This window comes from Caenorhabditis remanei, chromosome X (genome assembly GCF_010183535.1).
Source record: "Caenorhabditis remanei strain PX506 chromosome X, whole genome shotgun sequence".
Taxonomy (NCBI): domain Eukaryota; kingdom Metazoa; phylum Nematoda; class Chromadorea; order Rhabditida; family Rhabditidae; genus Caenorhabditis; species Caenorhabditis remanei.
The window spans coordinates 13,135,089-13,152,144 of record NC_071333.1 but is presented as its reverse complement, the minus strand read 5'-3'; the positions used below and the strand labels follow the sequence as shown (position 1 = coordinate 13,152,144).

The following is a 17,056-nucleotide window of genomic DNA, read 5'->3' as shown; positions in this document are numbered from 1 at the left end:
AAGTCTCGATACGAAATTATTGGAAACCATCGTGATTCTTATTTGAGGAATGCAACACGTGCAATTCCATGTTTTCTACATTTAATTTGAAGTCAAGATGTATTCCACTTGGTTACGTAGACAATACAATCTTTGTAGACCATGAACTACCCCCGTTGTGACGATGTGCCCCAACCAGAAGTCGTTTGGGGTGCTGCTGCAGCCAATGCTTACGTGCGTCGTACAAATTCTGAGTGCACTTTAAGGTTTGTTCAGTGTAAACACTCCATTTATCCAGACGTCTTAATTCTTTGACCACCGTTCTGTATTTACAAATTTCAGAGAGATAGGGCGACTGATCCGCTTCTGATCGACTCTAGTTCTGATCCTCGTACTAATTAATCAAATAAAACGGAATCCCTTCATGAATATATACGAATGAAAACACAAAACAAATTAAAGTAAGATATATGCGAATTTACGGATTCAAAATTCGAATTTTGATATCGAACACTTGGCGGTGTTCCCTGTTGTGTGAGCTACACAATCTTCCCAAAAGTGGAGGGCGGCAGCCTCACATTCGTGTCGTGTACGATTATACTAATTTTTGCTGCTGGAAAATACCGAAATACAGGAAGTCTCATAAAGGAAACCTGACATTTGACTGATTTACGTTATATGTTACACAACAGTCGGATCAACCGGAAATGCAAAGATCCAGCACATATGGGTTATGGTGTCTGGATTAAGCTTCGTTATTATTTCGTTGGTTTTTGTGTTGACCCCCCACATCATAACAGATCTTCGAACAGGATAATTGAATAACAAGAAAATTCGCTCGTGCTACGGTTTCATCTGACCAAGAGGACCAACAATTGCAAATGAATTAAATCCAAACAGATTACTCATGTTTCCACAGCGTGACCGCATTCTCGAAACTGCAAAAACAAGCACATATCGGATACCCTTCTGTTATTCTCTCTTTTAAATGAAATTCAGTCAAATGTCCATCGGAATACTAGTGTTCTTCACATATCATTCACATACTCAAATTGAATTTTGTCCCTCACAAAAGAAGAGCGGAAGAAATTGTTTCCCAGTTTCTTGTAGTCGTTGTACACTTTCCTTTCTTTTTTCTTTCCCCTCCCCCACTACAAATTTCAGTGGAGACATGTTCCGTGAAAAAGAAAGCTTAACCTTTTCTGACTAACTAGATCTTTCTCTCACTAGTAGTTTTTTTTTCCAATTTCCCGTGTTAATCTGTGTGGAAAAGTGTATAAAATGGAATCAGAGAAGGCGAAAAAAGCAGATCAGAATAAAGTTGCGATAATTCTTGTTTTATTTATGGCTGCTCGGTCTAGAAATCGCGAGAAGAGGGTGGATGGATTACGTTGGATGTAATATGAAATGTTTCTGAGAAGGGTGACCCATTTTTTCGAAATGCGGAGATCATACACTTTCATGGAATTGTGTTGCTGTTCGATCTTACAAAACATCAAACAAGGAAGCAATAAATTCAAACAATCACTGAAAGTGGTCCGTAAAGATATAACCGCTTAAAAGATCGCAAATTGTACAGCAGAGGCGAACTTTGTTTTCAATTGTCACGTTTTTTTCTTCAATTTCTTAAAATATTGTGACAAGGTGGTCCATGCTGTCGGGTGTTTGAATGGATAAGCTCTTCTTTCTTGACACATTTCCAAAAAGTCCCCCCGCAAACATCCAGACACTCTCGATCTGTCTTCAGCGTCATTGTCCAGACTACATTGATAACCTACGCAAAAAAGTGCAAGTTACTTTGATATTGTGTTTCTTATTAAGTCCAAATGAAGAATTTAGATTTGTATGAATTCTTTGTTGAGAATACATTTTCAAATAATTGCACAAAACAATATGTACACGTAAATGAAGAAAAGCAGCGCACATTCAATACAGGCTGAAAAACAGAACGATTCTTACAGAGATCTTTGAAATCATAAAATGAGATTCTTCGTGTGGGATGAAAGTGAGATCTGGGGGTACAATTATTAGTAGAAACAGAAGAACCAAATATGAAGTGAGATCATTGCTTAGAAATCTGATCACCCGAGGCGACGACAAATCGTGGGAACAAGTCGAGATCTTACTAACGGTATAAATACATACAAAATGCTTATACATCTATGAAATACCTAAAACCTAAACTATGAAAAATATTGGCGGGGGTGAAACCGGAAACAAATAAATTAGGAAAGAGTACGCGTAACAGGATAGACAATGAAATGATTGGAAATTTGACTGATTATGAAGGAGAAGTGAAGAACAGGAAAGCGAGCAGCGGGTACAATCCATGAGAGCATGGCTCCGATAGAAAACTTTGAACATTGGAAAGGTAGGAAGGGTCTGGCAGTCTTATAGGGAAAACTTTTAAAAAAATGCCTAGAGAAGAAAGATCACTGTTACAATTAAAAAGTAGCTAGATATCCCGTTAGAAAACAATTGAATATTAATTATAATCTAACTCCCTCCAACTGTAATAAATGTCGGTAAGTTCTCCTCCTCTTAGCATGTTCTCTTCGTTTTGTTTCCGCATCTTCAATTTGTTCTTGCTCTTGTTCGTCATCTTCATCTTCATCCTCATCTTCTTCTTCACTCTCCTCTTCACTTTTATTCACATCGTCTTCATACTCCGCATTCTTGTACATCTTGGATTTACCCAATGGTCCCAAGTGATTGACCTTGAATACACCAGGCCGGACCTGTTGTTTGGTGCCGTCAGATGTCTCATCATTATTCACAATAACATCCTTGTACACTGGTTCTTGCTTTCGATTGTTGTTTTGAGCAAGTGCGTAGATTTCCGCCTTGAGTCGCCTCACTTCTGCATCTTCCTGAAAAATTGGCAAAATGAGTACATTAGCTAATCCCAATGATGCTGCAAGCCGAGCTTGTTGTCAAATTAGTTTACTTACCAATTTTTTGAACATGCAGAAGTGTGGTGCTTCATCTTCGCCACCAAGACAGTCCTGATGATCATCACATAACTCTTGAGGTTCAATGCATATAAGTCTCTCATCTGGGTCGTTCGCATTCTTCTTGGGACATGACATCATATCACGTCCGTCAATCATGCATTTTGGATCATCTGAAAAAAGGTTCATGTTTTGTTTGAGTCTAGTTCACAGTTCCATTTCCAAGTATCTAGTTTTTTTCTAATTTCTAATCCTTACTTTTCCAAAGCACAAAGGGAGTTCTCGATACAGGAGGCAGACGGACTTGTTCAGCTCTTTTGTGTCGCCTTGGGTGGATGGGTCGTGGTAATGAGTTCCTTTCCTAAAGAAAAAGAACGTGATGTCGGAATACGAAAAAAATATAAAGGGAATTTAATCAAAACTGGGATACTGGGAAGCGCAAGAAAGTAAATAGAGGTTATTTGTACTTACAACATGTTCCAGAGCCGAAATAAGAAAAATAATGTAGGGAAGTAGAAAGAGTGTGAACCAACGACACATCCTGAAATATAAATGTATATATAGAAATAATGAAAATTTTATAAGCGAACACTGTATTAAGGTTAGAACGAGAGTTTGAAAACAAAAACAAGGAATGATAAATATATAATAACGGGGATATAAAGAGTAGCAAGTAGAAGAAAAGAATCAGTAAAAATAGGGTAAACAAAACAAGCATGTTTCATTAAAAGTGACGAATACATAAGTATCAAATAAGAGGAACAAGATTTTCAAAGTAAGCGAAAGGGTGGAGAAGGAGAACAAAATGTTTCTTTTCTTATGAGTTTAATCCAATTGGATAGTAGGTTTCGGGTGGGCAGATATGAATACTATTACTAGCTCATGGCGTTTCAATGACTTGGAAAAGTGGGTGGGAGAAAAGAGAGGAGGAGATTGATGAACTGCTAATAAAGTCATTCAAGGAGGGATAAGCAAAATTTTGCAGAATTACGGGAACGCGTAGTTCAACGTAACGATTTGGGAGGCAAAAGGGCTTCAAGGTAGTGGGGGAGGAGATTGAAATGGGGAAACCAGAGGGAGGGCGATTTCAAAAAGAATTACAACTTTTTCCTGATGTCACAAGGATTAGGAGCTGTAGTTTGTGATCACATACTGCAACCAACAAAAATCTAGACCGTGTTACATCTAGACGCCTCTAAAATACGATCGGTTTGTGTCTGCAAAAGCAATCACCTCACTTTGAAGTTATCAGAGTAGGAGATCAAAAAAATATTGAAAAGAAAGGAGATTGTAGCAAAGCAGAGGAGGAGAGAGGGGTTGGATATGCCTAATTGGTGTACTGATCAGCACAATCCACCGGATTTAGAGCCTTATTTGTGATTGTTCATGTATTCCTTGGTCGATTCAAGCCGTGGCACTCTGCATGCTGACGAACTACAGTATACCGGAAGGGGATTGGAAGTTGCAACAATGAGATTTAGCATATAATTTGTAAACATTAATAAGGAAAAGGGCTGTGAAGGAACATGTATTCCGGAATCGGAAACATCAAAAAACAAGACGTTTGATCACGAGAGCACATATCTTTGGAAAATGAAGATATTCGAATTTACGAATTAGTACAATGGCATATTTTAATCTGTTTGCAACAAACACAACGCGTAAAATCCTATGATTTTTGTTTGCTGTGATTCTCATAGTACAATAGGATTTGAAAGTTTCTTCAGGCTCAGTGTGCCGCTTTTGGCCACTTTTGCTTGTTTTCACGATTTGTTTCAAAATTGAAGGGTTTCAATAGTATAGTAGTAGGTTTCAATAGTAGTAGCAACTAGAATTGTAAAATTTGTAAAAATTGAAATTTGGACGAGAGGGAAGATTGTAACGCCAAAAGATCAGCTTGAGAGATGAGGGATTGAGGAACATTTTGGCACGAGAAAGGCTTTACATGTTTACAACTAGTCCTACGGTAGATTAAAAAAGTCAAAAACCAGGAAGAAAGGTCAAAAATACGGGAATTAGAGGAAATGGAAGGAACATTGACAACAATAGGTCTTCAAATAAGATTCAGATTCATTCAGACAAAAAACTTAAAACGAGAGTGGGAGCGGTGGGCATGTTTATAAATCTAGAACCCCAGATCCCGCCCCTTTTGTGAATGAATGAGAGTCTAAAGATATGCGAGGGGGGCTCACGGAAACAGAAACAGAAACCGAAAACATGCTAGAAGAGGAAGAGACGTAAAGAAAAGAGTCTGGAAGAGAAGTGGAATGTGAAGAGTCCTTTAAGTTTTACCTTGAATCGCGCAAAACTTGAACTTAATTTCGTTGAACTCAATCAACTCTTTTCATGGTAGTGGGTGACGTCGTCAAGTTTGTCTTTTCCCGAAATTGTTTCATGGATGCTTTCTGATTTGAAAAGTAGATCTCTGGGAAAAAACCTTCGAAGTCACCGTTCTCGCCAGTGAACCCAAATTCATGAGTAATCCAATCAAAGGGTACCGCTAATGGAAGCTTAAGATATTCTTGTTAGCTAAATGTTGAACATGTAAGTACCCACTTGGTCCCTTTTTGGTTCAGTTGATCGCAATGATTCATTTCATTTCTCTTCTGTTATAGTCTAGGTATGAAAACTGTTCGATGGTTTTGTTTGTCAACTTTCTACAGATTGCAGAGTGGCGATGAGCAAACCCGGAATCTGATTCGAGCGTTGCACTTTTGAAGAGTTGTTGAATATTCAAAGAGGTCCACGGATTGCATCAGCAGTAAAAAATAGTGGATGAGTTTTTGGGTGGTGTAGGTGGATGAGGGTGGAAGTCAAAAGAAGCGAGAGCTGAATCTCATTAACTTTTCCGTTTACCTTCGTGTTTTTTACTCGGAGCGTGCAATAATTCAACCTTCTATCCGTAAATCACTTTCTTCTACTCTTCTCTCTTCATTTTCTTCGAAACGCTTAATCGTCAAAACATGAATTGAGTGGGTCAGCGATTTGTGACGTACTTTTGCCCTCCTTGGAGAACGAATGAAATATTTCTACTCAAATCAAAAGAAACGTAATAAATCCGCACCTCATCATTTTGATGACACCAAGGTACTAAGAAGTATTAAATTTCGAGGATTCATCCTATTTTTAAACATCATAGCCCTCGTCTTTTTGTGCAATAATAATGACTTTCATTGTTTCCTCACAAGGATTAGAAATCCCTGTATGGTTTTCATTTCAATATTTACTACGTACACTTTGGAGTAGGAGTGGAATCTAGGAATTCGTTTTCAACAACTACGTAAATGTCAAATTTAGATCAGTGAATAATCAAAAGAATGAAGGCAGATAATGAAAATGAACGGAGGGGAACTTGAAAATATGATAATAATGATATGAAAACCACGAGAACTTGTACAATAATAAACAAGACGTAAAAAACTAGCAGCCTTGCTGTTTGAATTATAGTAAAATGAACCGGATTTACGTTACTAGCAAATGTGTGGGAGAGGTGTAGCCAGATTGCTGTCACTCTTTTCCCAAAAAATGTCTTCCGGGACTTGCAGCTAATTAGAGAATGACGGGATAGAGTCGTCGTTACGGAAGATTTGTTATCAGGTTATCCTGTGTTTTTCAGCTCAAATTCATACACAACGGTGTTGACAGTCAAAATATAACTGGACACATAACACAAAGCCGGCGATCAAAGTTGCGGATATTCTAATCGTAGAATGGAAAGAGGAAGATTCATTAGAAAATGAATGAGTGTTTTGATTATACTCGAATATTTTGATATTTTTCTAATTACTTAAAGATTTTGAGATTTTCATGTTCATTTTTGTTTTCTTTTATGTTCCTTCGTTCGATCCCCATCCATCTCAATTCGTCCAAAAGCGGAAATCAAAATCAGCAAAAGAAAGATTAGAGACCAGGCAAGCTTTTTTAGAAAAAGGTTGCAACCAGTAAGATTGAAAGTCTAATCGGATAAGAATCTCTTTCCAATCCAATTAGAAAGCTGGTAGAAAAGAAGAGAACTTGAGGAAGAGTGCGTTGAATCGAAGGAAAAATTAAGAAAAAGGGACTACACATTCAGAAGGATATGGAAGAAGTAGAAGGTGGAGGATATGAAGTGCATCCTTCCGTATACCGGATGTTTTCCTAGATGCCAATCGGTGACTCAATAGGTGCAATTGAACATGTGTTTGTTTTAGGTTCAGAATGAAATTGTGATTATTTTTCCTGCAACAAACTCCATAGACATGAACTAAACTTAATCTAGAACAAAATTTAATCATTTCAACTAAGCCGTCAGTTGATACAATGTCTAAAACGTGTTCGTTCCGCGAGACGGAAAACGAAACATAGTCTAGGCAGCGTCAGATGTTGTACTTATTCATTGACAAACTGGGGCTTGACAATCGAGCACTATACCAGTGATAACTGACGTTATTTGACATCTACGGTGCCCGATTCTGACGATTCGTTTCAGCGTGGACGATTTCCAACTACGTCGTTACTATCATTCAGATTTAGGTCAACTTGTTTTCATCCTATTAGTTTTTCCTAATCATCGGAAGTAAAAACGTAGAAAAATGAACAAAAAATAACACGTGCTATTCACGCATAACAACACGCCTTCTTAGACTTAGATCAGGTGGTAAAAGTTTCAGATCTACGGAACTTTCGTTCCTTGCATTAGCAGAGTGAAAAAAGAAGCTATCAAAAATCCGTCGTATGAGAATACTAGAAATGCGTTCAAAAGGTAACTGAAAACAAGCTTAACAGATAATGGTTTAAGGAAGGGCTTATAGTCAATCATCTATACGATGCTGTCTATAAATCAGAATCAGAAATTCAAAAATCTCAAATGAAGAATATGGAACAAAGATTTCAGGTACAATGTTACGTGGAAATGCTCTTATAAAAACTGAACTTGAACAGGATAGTCTTGTTTTCTCTTGTTTTCTCCAAATGGCATCAAAGATTCAAGAACATACCCCCGATTTTAAGAAAATGGGCCCGATTTCCAAATGTGAAAATAGTAATCAGACGAGGGAAAAGCTTCAATTAAGATTTTCAAATTGAATTTTCAGAATCCTCTTCTCCATGTGAACGAAGAGTACTCCCCCCACTTCAACTTCAGTTCAAGAGTCAAGGATCCCTAGTTCCTGGTTCTTTTCTCTTCTTGTTTCTTTCTCCAGCTGTGTACAGAATATAAAATAGTTGCTACTTTTGGATACTGAACTATTGGTTTCTCGTGTGCCCAGCGGAAGTAAAGTGAAAACTATCAACAATTGGAGCCTAGGTGTACAAAAAATGATGTCAACATGTTACTGTTCCCTTGAGTTTTTTCAGATTTAGTTTAATAACTCAATAACATCCTGTTTTCGTATCACGTTGTTTCAATTTACAATATCAATGAATGAAACGACATTTCCAACGGTTGGAGGTTGATACGTACGATCTATGCTTCCAGTTTCCTACAGACCGTCTAGAATGTCACATGCCTCTACCGGTTTTGTGATTTCCGGAGGACTATAGAAGAGTTTCTGCCGTCGCCGCTTGCATACTTATCAGTAGTGCTTGCACGGTGGACATTGGCCTTGAATGTCAATTCATTCTCTCGCAAAACACCTCATCTTGTTGGTAAATGAGTCTATGAAACAAAACGAAATCGGTGTGGAACAAATTTCCGTATCGCAACTTTTTAATTCGTTTCCGAAATGTCTTAGTGGTGAAAACCATGCCGATCACACTACTTACATACAATCATATAACGAAACAGACGATAAGAAATAAATTTTGCCGTTGGAAGTCAGTATGCTCACGGAAATTTTGACCAAGTTTGAATTGGAGAATTTAAAAACCTAAGCAGAGTGTATAAAGTATCGATAAAACTTCTCACTTAATTGAAAAACTGACGTTCAAATTCAGAAACCAACTCGATTATTCTTGGGTGGTGGAAATAGAATGAATAGGTAAAAATGAAATTGGCTTGAGTTCATAGACTGGATAATTGGAAGAGATGACCAAGTGGTTTTGTTGCGTTTTAGTCATGTCTATTCCAATTCAGGCTCTCAAATGACGTCGACAAGCATAATGAATGAAATATGACAAAACAGACTGCACTACTGAAGAGAACAATAAGGAACGAGTGGGGGTAGTGTATAAAATTTTCTCTTCTTTTAGGTAAATCCGCGTCAGCGTCTCAGTACCGGATTTGAGCCTATTCTTATTCTGTAGATGTTTTAAGTGGGTGACTGGTTCGATTTGATGTGTGCCCACCCTCATTCGACGTCACAGAAAGACAATTGTCTACAGATAGGGTATGCTTTTCTATGAGATTTCTTACCAGATTTCCAATCAGATGCATTTGAATTCTTCTTGACGGTGGAAAATAAATTTGAAAGCAGCAGAAATTTTATCCCATTGCCTCGATGTTTGATTGTTTGTTGTTCTAGTTTTGTTTGAATTTTAAGCTGTACTCGACTTGTCCTTTTAAGATTGATAACTAAGGTTGAGTAAGCTTTTTGAGATTCGCATGACCACCTGCTGCAAGAATTTATTCATTCAGAAACTAATGCTTACTCATTAGTAACACAACTTTACTACTACTACCTGATGGTGACAATGAGTTCGAAGAATTTTTGTGTTGAAATGAAAACATGTTTTTTGAAGGAAAACATTCGTTCGTGATGTTTGAGGGAGCGAGAACAAATCAGGTTCAAAAAATTACTGTGCTACGTTATCGAAAGGGATTAAGAACATTTTCCTGCTTGAGTGAATACAAGGAGTCATCAAAAAAGAACAAAAGATGAATGAAAAGAGATTAATATTCTCGTTTCTATTTCAGAGTATTTCCTTGTCCAAAACCAACCACCCACCAATCAAGTTTATATTCAGAAGCCGTGTTCTTTTTGACCCAAAGATTAGATTAAAGGATTAGTAAAAGATCTTATCCTTTTCACCGAAAAGTTGCGACCAGAGACTATAATCACACTCTTTCTGATTTGTTATGTTGCAGTATGTTCCTTATTCCAAGAAATGATAGGAATTTGTTCTAGAACTCTCCAGGGACAGTTTATGACTGGACTGTACTGAAATGGCAATCAATTGCTCTTTCGCTCTTCAATCATAAAACTGAGACTCCGCCTTTTTTGGCCGTTAGTACAGTATTGAGAAGTGCTTACGTAGAAAATACCGGTAATAATGATAAGAAAGAAATGGGCAGAGGCACGTGTAAGATGGTATAAAAGGGAGTTCTAATACAGTCAAACCAAGACAGCTTGTCCATCTGCCGCTATGTTTGTCAAGTCTCTTCTTCTTCTTTCCGTCGGTGAGTTGGAATGAATACTATTTCAGTTAGGTACAGAAACCGCTCCAAAGATTGGAAAATAACAAATCAGCAGCTCACGATAAGTGGATCAACATTAGTCTACCTACAATGTAACCAAATTTAGAGGCTGCTAACTCAATTCTAGGTTAACTTTTTCTTTGACTTTTAGTTGTGATTTGAGCTATAGACTTTTTGATCAATTTGAACACTGATGCATATGCAATTTCGGGAAAGCATAACATACACACGTTATCCTAAGGGGTGTTCTGTTCATTTTCGGATGGACAGAGTAGTTAACTAATGAGAAACTGAACAAAATTCAAGAATCAAAAGATAGACCCGGAAACCAATGATTAATCTATCCACTTTTCGTTCTAGCCTTAATATGTTTACTGTTTTGTTTTTGTTGTTGTTGTTGTGAGGAAACGTTAATTCTAACCGGATAAAAGTGCGATAAAGCTCACATTAGCTCAAATCATTCTCAAATCATGCCACGTGAGAATTGCTCAGCTGTTGTTTTGAACTAGTAATGGTAGATCTGACGAGAAAATTATATATCACTTCTGTTGCAGAACAATAGAAAATTGAAGACTAGAGAATTGGGTATGAAAATTTTGAAAATTGAAATGAAAAATAAAAAAAATTGAAAACAGGAATACTGTATTCCAGCTATCGCGTACGTCTCCGCTGACTGCCTCCACTGCATTTGCATGAGAGAGTCTCAATGCAAACCAATCGGATGCCACATGGATGTTGGATCCCTCTCCTGTGGATACTATCAAGTAAGACTATGGGATAATAGAAATCTGAGAGAGTATGAAACTAGAATAATATAGGAGAAATTGAAAAGTGGAACGCGTATTTCGTTTTTTTTCGTAACATGCTCACCAAGAAGGAAACCATAGAAGGTGTTCGGTGGTCTGTTGATCGTTTTGCCATTCGAAAGAGGAAACAAAAACATTGCGTCGCAATGTCCTCCTGATTTCGAAGAAAACAGAGCCTCGTAGTTTGACCATCCGCTAAGTTAGTTTTTAAGAACTGCACGGAAATTATGTTTCGTTTCATAGAATCTCATTCTTAAAGACTAGAATCTAAACAAAATGGAAACGGTTGAGTGGACCTCACACTCCCCCGATTTTACACATTTTCTTTTTTTTTCATGTGTGCAGATTAAAAGTTCTTAATCAGTGTAGCAAAAAGAATATAAAAATTAAATTACATTCGATGTCACTGTGTAAATAGAGAAAACCACGCGGTTTCTGGATTGATAAAGAGCAAAGACTTTATAATTTTGTTTAATGTTGCGTGAGCTAGATCAAAAAGATAAGATGGACAGAAAAGAAGTTGAGAATGTTAACTCCGGATTGTGGATCACAAACTAGGCTAGATACTACCAAAACAGTGATAATGCGTATGAATAGGAAATAGGGAAAAAGTGTTCAATGAATTTATGGGCAAACTTTTGGAATGCAGACAGCCCTTGCCAGAACAGGTATGGAAACGGAAGAAGACGGGGAAGTTGAACTTGAATTAAATGATCTTAGATTCTAGGGTGCATACGACCAATAAAGCTTTTTAATGGAAAAAAAGGAAAGTTTACAGATCAAGATCGGATACTACGAGGACTGCGGACAACCAACCAAGAAATCCGGAGAAACTACTGAGGCTGCCTGGAAGAGATGTGCTGACGATCTCAGCTGCTCCACCACTTGCGTCGAGGTGAGTACTGAATTAGAAGCAGGATAAATGGCGAAAAATGCTTTTTGGGGATATTCGAGTGGGTGTTGCAGCTTGCATTCTCCATAATCGCAAAATTCCGGATAGACTATCGTTTATATATATAAATATCAGCGTTGATCCTTGGGGAATCTCGTCATCCGGAAGATCACTTTTTGTGAGAAAAGTCATTGACCGGTACCACTCTCAATTTAGCGCGCAGATTACGTGGCTCGCCCACCTGGGATGAGAATTTTTGACAAACGACGTTTTGCTGGCATCATCTGAAAAAAGCTTGTCTGCTAATTGTCTGCTCAATCACGTCACACGAATTAATGAGAAGTTTTGTCAGATTCGACGGAACTACTAGCAAATAGAACTAGCTCAAAATAATTCTAAAGACAATGTCGAAAATCACAAAAATAACCTGTCCCAACGTAAACACACACACACACATGGCGAACGAGTCAAAAACGTCATTACTAGGCTGCTATTGCGAGAGTGGTGGTCGACGTTGACAAAATGAAAGACAATAAGTACTTATTGTTATCAACACCCTACGCAGAAAAATAGCCCCTCGTCTCATGAAAAAGTAACAAAGCAAGATTATGACGGGATACGCTTAACCGAGAGATGTCTACTATAGTGGCACTTGCACTTTTAACAATTTCTAAGAATTAATTCGAATAGAACGGCGCTGAATAGCTCTTGGAAAATAAAAGAGGAAAATTAACTGACCGTTTTTCAGAACTACTACAACCGCTACAAGAGCCAGTGCAACGGACTCGGAATGGGAGCTTGCCAGGTAAGGAAGAAGTCTCGCCTACGCGAATTGTTGTTTTTGCTGTGGATGTTAGTAAATTGTGTAAATGGGATACAATCTGAAGTTTTAGGGGCGGGAGTGTCTAGTTGTTTAGCGGAGGTTGCCCCAATTCTGATTTTTGAATTATTCACCACTAGTAAGGAAGAACATCTTACAAAGTGATGGGATAGGGGTCAGAAAAGTTTTAGACATCATTGATCGGATAGAGATCAGTAACAGTCTATGACTAATGCTCCCAGTGTCTGATAGGGGAACTGGCTACTACAGTTTTGGTATTATATCTTGCTCAATTAAGTCATTTTATAATAATTTAGAAGATAACTTATTTAAGAACGCAATTGCACAGTCGGTTTTTTTAGAAAATACTTGATGGGATACCACTAAAACATTCTGGTTAGCATTTTTGAAAAGGTCCTATTCGAAGAAAAAAAGAACATGCTCACTTATGGAACTCGAATGACCACACGACTGCAAAGCTCTAACAAAGGTAAAATGACCTCACGACATTTGAGAACAATTTCATGTAGGTTAAATTTAACTTCAGCAAGACTGGTTTTGAATTGACGTAAATATGAAATTCTAGCAAGTGAGATAGTGTTCCGCGAGGAATAAGAGTTATAAACCTCTTGCAAATTCTCATGTCCATCGAGTTCTCTGGGACGATTCTGACGACAGACGCCACTACAAAACCGTTGACTCTTTGACGGCCAATTACATCGGTCACGATCAAATATTTTTTATATTTCTGTGTATATGTGCATAAAGCAATTTAGAAGCGGATCGAAAATCAGAAGGCTACGATACTACGTAACGGGGCATAAGTAGTGTTGTTTTTTACGAAAAAAACCGAATTGTGCTCACCGCCACAATATTCGAGTGTCCTTGGTTTTTTGATTGAACAAAGTATGTCTAGTCTAACTTTTTGACTATTTTAGATTATGGCTCGTAACCACAACGGAGGACCACGCGGATGCCACAACGCCGGAACTTTGGCCTACTGGAACGGAGTCCACTCCTGCTGCGGATGCTCTTAATTTCTTGAATTTGTCTTGTAACTCAAAACTACTTCTGTCAATAAATTCTCATTCAAAAAACATCGAGAACATTGAAAACAATGAGATCAAAACATAAAAACACTGCTGAGATCAAACTCCCGTGACAATGTTTGCAGCTTTTCTTAAAATAGGGAAAAGGTTCTCTAAGAACCACATTCGACGAAAAGAAGAATTTCAGCATAATAGTAAAGGGTAGCATTTGAAGGTGATAATTACAGGAGACATTTTCTACCATGTTTGAAATATCATTTTCAACATATGCACAATTTTGGATTGGAACTGGAAACCAAAGGGAACTTTTCCGAAATAATTGAGTGGAGGAGAGAAGGTCAATGGGTCAGAATATGACATCAGAATGAAAGAATTGCGAATAAAAGAGAAAGGAGTTGTTGAAACTAAAAGGAACAAGTATTTCTATTAATAGCTGAATAAATGCCCGAAAAGGACCCCTATCTATGTCATAGCGTTTCAGAAAAAGTCTAACTCGACCAAGAACCGCTTTTTCTAGAGTTATTGAAATGGTATAAATAACACAATGTTGTCACTTTATCCATTCAGACTGTTCAATGATGCATGATGCATACGATACATAAATATATTGCATCTTAGCAGCCTTTCTCAAAAACTTAAGCTGGACGGGATTCGAACTAAATAGGATTGAAGACAACTCTTGCGTTTAACCTTTAAAAAACTAAAAATCTGGAATCACTGTTCCAAGTGTTTACATTCAGAATGAAAACACGAATCTAAAACTTTGGTCTTTTTTGTTCCTCTATCAGAATGAAATAAATAAAACAAATTATCAGAACACTCCGTTAATGACTTTAGCAAAATAGCGAAGAAAACAGATCAAGCGGGACGGAAGTTGAAAGCTGAGAGTAAATATTATATCCGAGTTCAATAGTTGAACTTTCAAATACTTTGCGATGAGTTAACACCACACTTTCTTAGAGTTTGTTCAGAAAAAAACAAATAGAACGGGGCGAAATACGAACAGAATCACAGTTTTGGTCATGAAATCGAGAAATCATTCAGAACGGAGAACGAATTTCGTTCTTTTGGTTATTAAATAAATTTGAAGAACATTTGATCTGACAGAAATTGCTGGTCGCAGAAATGTCTACAGCTTGAGATCGAAGAATATGATAAAAAGAACGAAAGATTTTTAAAAGTATCAAAGTTGCTCTTTGATGGTCTACAGTATCCTGAGTGGTCAGACAGGACAAACATCACCTCGTGAAAAGTGTCCAGACAGCCTCCTCATAACAGGTGACTGTGAAACACAGAAGAAATTCTTTTTCCGAACACATGAAAAACACTTTTTTATTTTGATTTCGTTCTCAATTGATATCTTCCTCTGAGTCTCTGGTGATTTGTGCCTCGCCTCAGTGCAAGGTTTTTCTTCAACACGTGAAAAATTGCATCATGTCAAAACGATCAAGCCGGGAAATGCTGGTCCTGTCACACGTGACCTACTCGGATAGAAACACAAACACAACAAGAGATAACCAACGTTTTCATTGAGTACAGTGACAGTTGTAGCTTACACTCAACTGATGTAACGATAGTGAACATGGCGTCGTGTATTATATCATACAATCCATTTTACAGATTCTTAGTTCAGCTGGATTTGGCAAAACAATGAGTAACATTACATCTGTTTTCAAATCTTTTGATCCTCCAGGAATTCGGTGCATTATGGTGCAGAAACAAAACATGTGAAAATCGTATCAGTTGTACTCGAATAACAGACACAATATACAAAGTATTTAAAATGTGCTTGAAAAACTTTTTTACTACTAATGAAAAAGTAAAAACTAATCTTGCATGATATTTACACTTGAGTAATTAGCGATAGAGGAAGTCATCGTTTGACATTTACTTCTCAACCCATGTTCTGCTACTACTCCAGATTCCTTAGAGACTTTTTGATGTTGTACTTCTAAACGGACTTCGGAACTTTTTTAGTTTCGTGTTTTTCATTTTGGATAGTGGAAGTTTGAGAAGAGAAAAGGGAAACTAATCAATCGGGTTTCACGGGAAATTGACAGGTTGCTGAACTGAAATATCGCAACGTTTTACAGAACTCTTATCAGCATGTAACAAGCTCTGAAAGAACAGAACAAGGAAAAAACCAATAGTGCTATTGTGTTATTATCAGTTTAACGTGGCTTTTTGATTTTTTTTCTTAACTTTCTTCAGCTTTCAATTCTTTTATTTCTTATTCCGAAATAAGTGTCAATTTGAATACTATTTCCTTTCATTGTGAGATTAGTGCCTAATTGACAGAAGTGTTTGCTATCATTAAGAAGTGTCGGTCTTTTGTATTGATGTATCACGTAATGAGTCAATAGAGATCTCAAATTAACTTAACGACAGGAGACAGTGGGCGAGGTGACAGTAATCCAATAGAATTCTATTTGCACTCACAATCTCACTTTACCAAACAAAAGTATTATCGGCTGACTTGTGTACTGTAGCCGGATTTCTTACCTTTTCTGTGCTAGACCAATCCGGTACAATCCAAAAATGCGTTATTTTTCGTGACTTTTTTTACTTCTTCTTTCACTAATTCTGACACATCACACATTAAGGTGTTGCTATTACTACAAGACTGAGCGTGCCTCAATTTTATCAGCTTAACATGGATGATCTTATGAAACGACTTCAAACAACTCTGGCTGCTGAAAATATTGACCGTAATGCAATTGCGTAAGTTTGATCCTTTTGGTTTTGATTGAGAAAACTTATAAGATTGCCAAGTTTTGGGGATATTCTTCTATGTGTTCTTTCAAATAGATTTGTGGGTAGATTTGTGTGCGCTATTACTAATGTTAAAACTAGAAAGGATGATGATGAATGATCTGATCTGGATAGATCGAATGTAGATGTGAAACCTGTGGTTTGTGATTGAGACACGCTTCCATTAATGTGTAGGATTTCCAGAATTACCAAGCGGAAAACAAAACAATATGAGTAAACATTGAAATGACTCGGACATGCAGAAACAGAAAAACATAAAATGAAAAGATGGCAGGGACGAGCAAACTGAAAATATCTAACTTACCTGAAACCTCTTTATATAGATTAGGGAATGGGGAGGAGGGATTTTGAAATGGAAAATCAGGTCAAATCACATAGACAAAAAACAACTGGGCGTTAAAGGGTACAATCCCCTTTACAAGATTCTCAAATTTAAATGATGTGGTAGATGAAT

General features: G+C 37.3%; 2 protein-coding genes across 2 annotated transcripts; one reads left to right on the top strand and one right to left on the bottom strand.

Moving 5' to 3' along the window:
- Positions 1-2,468: 2,468 nt before the first annotated feature.
- GCK72_024606 (uncharacterized protein) lies at positions 2,469-3,470 on the bottom strand (the record flags this gene model as incomplete). Its single annotated transcript, XM_003118390.2, has 4 exons — positions 2,469-2,849; positions 2,931-3,103; positions 3,189-3,291; positions 3,402-3,470. 4 exons carry the CDS (start codon positions 3,468-3,470, stop codon positions 2,469-2,471), a joined length of 726 nt encoding a protein of 241 aa, XP_003118438.2.
- Positions 3,471-10,955: 7,485 nt separating this feature from the next.
- On the top strand, positions 10,956-13,818 carry GCK72_024605 (uncharacterized protein; the record flags this gene model as incomplete). The annotated part of the gene is made up of 4 exons (XM_003117647.2): positions 10,956-11,027; positions 11,848-11,964; positions 12,710-12,766; positions 13,720-13,818. 4 exons carry the CDS (start codon positions 10,956-10,958, stop codon positions 13,816-13,818), a joined length of 345 nt encoding a protein of 114 aa, XP_003117695.2.
- Positions 13,819-17,056: the final 3,238 nt, after the last annotated feature.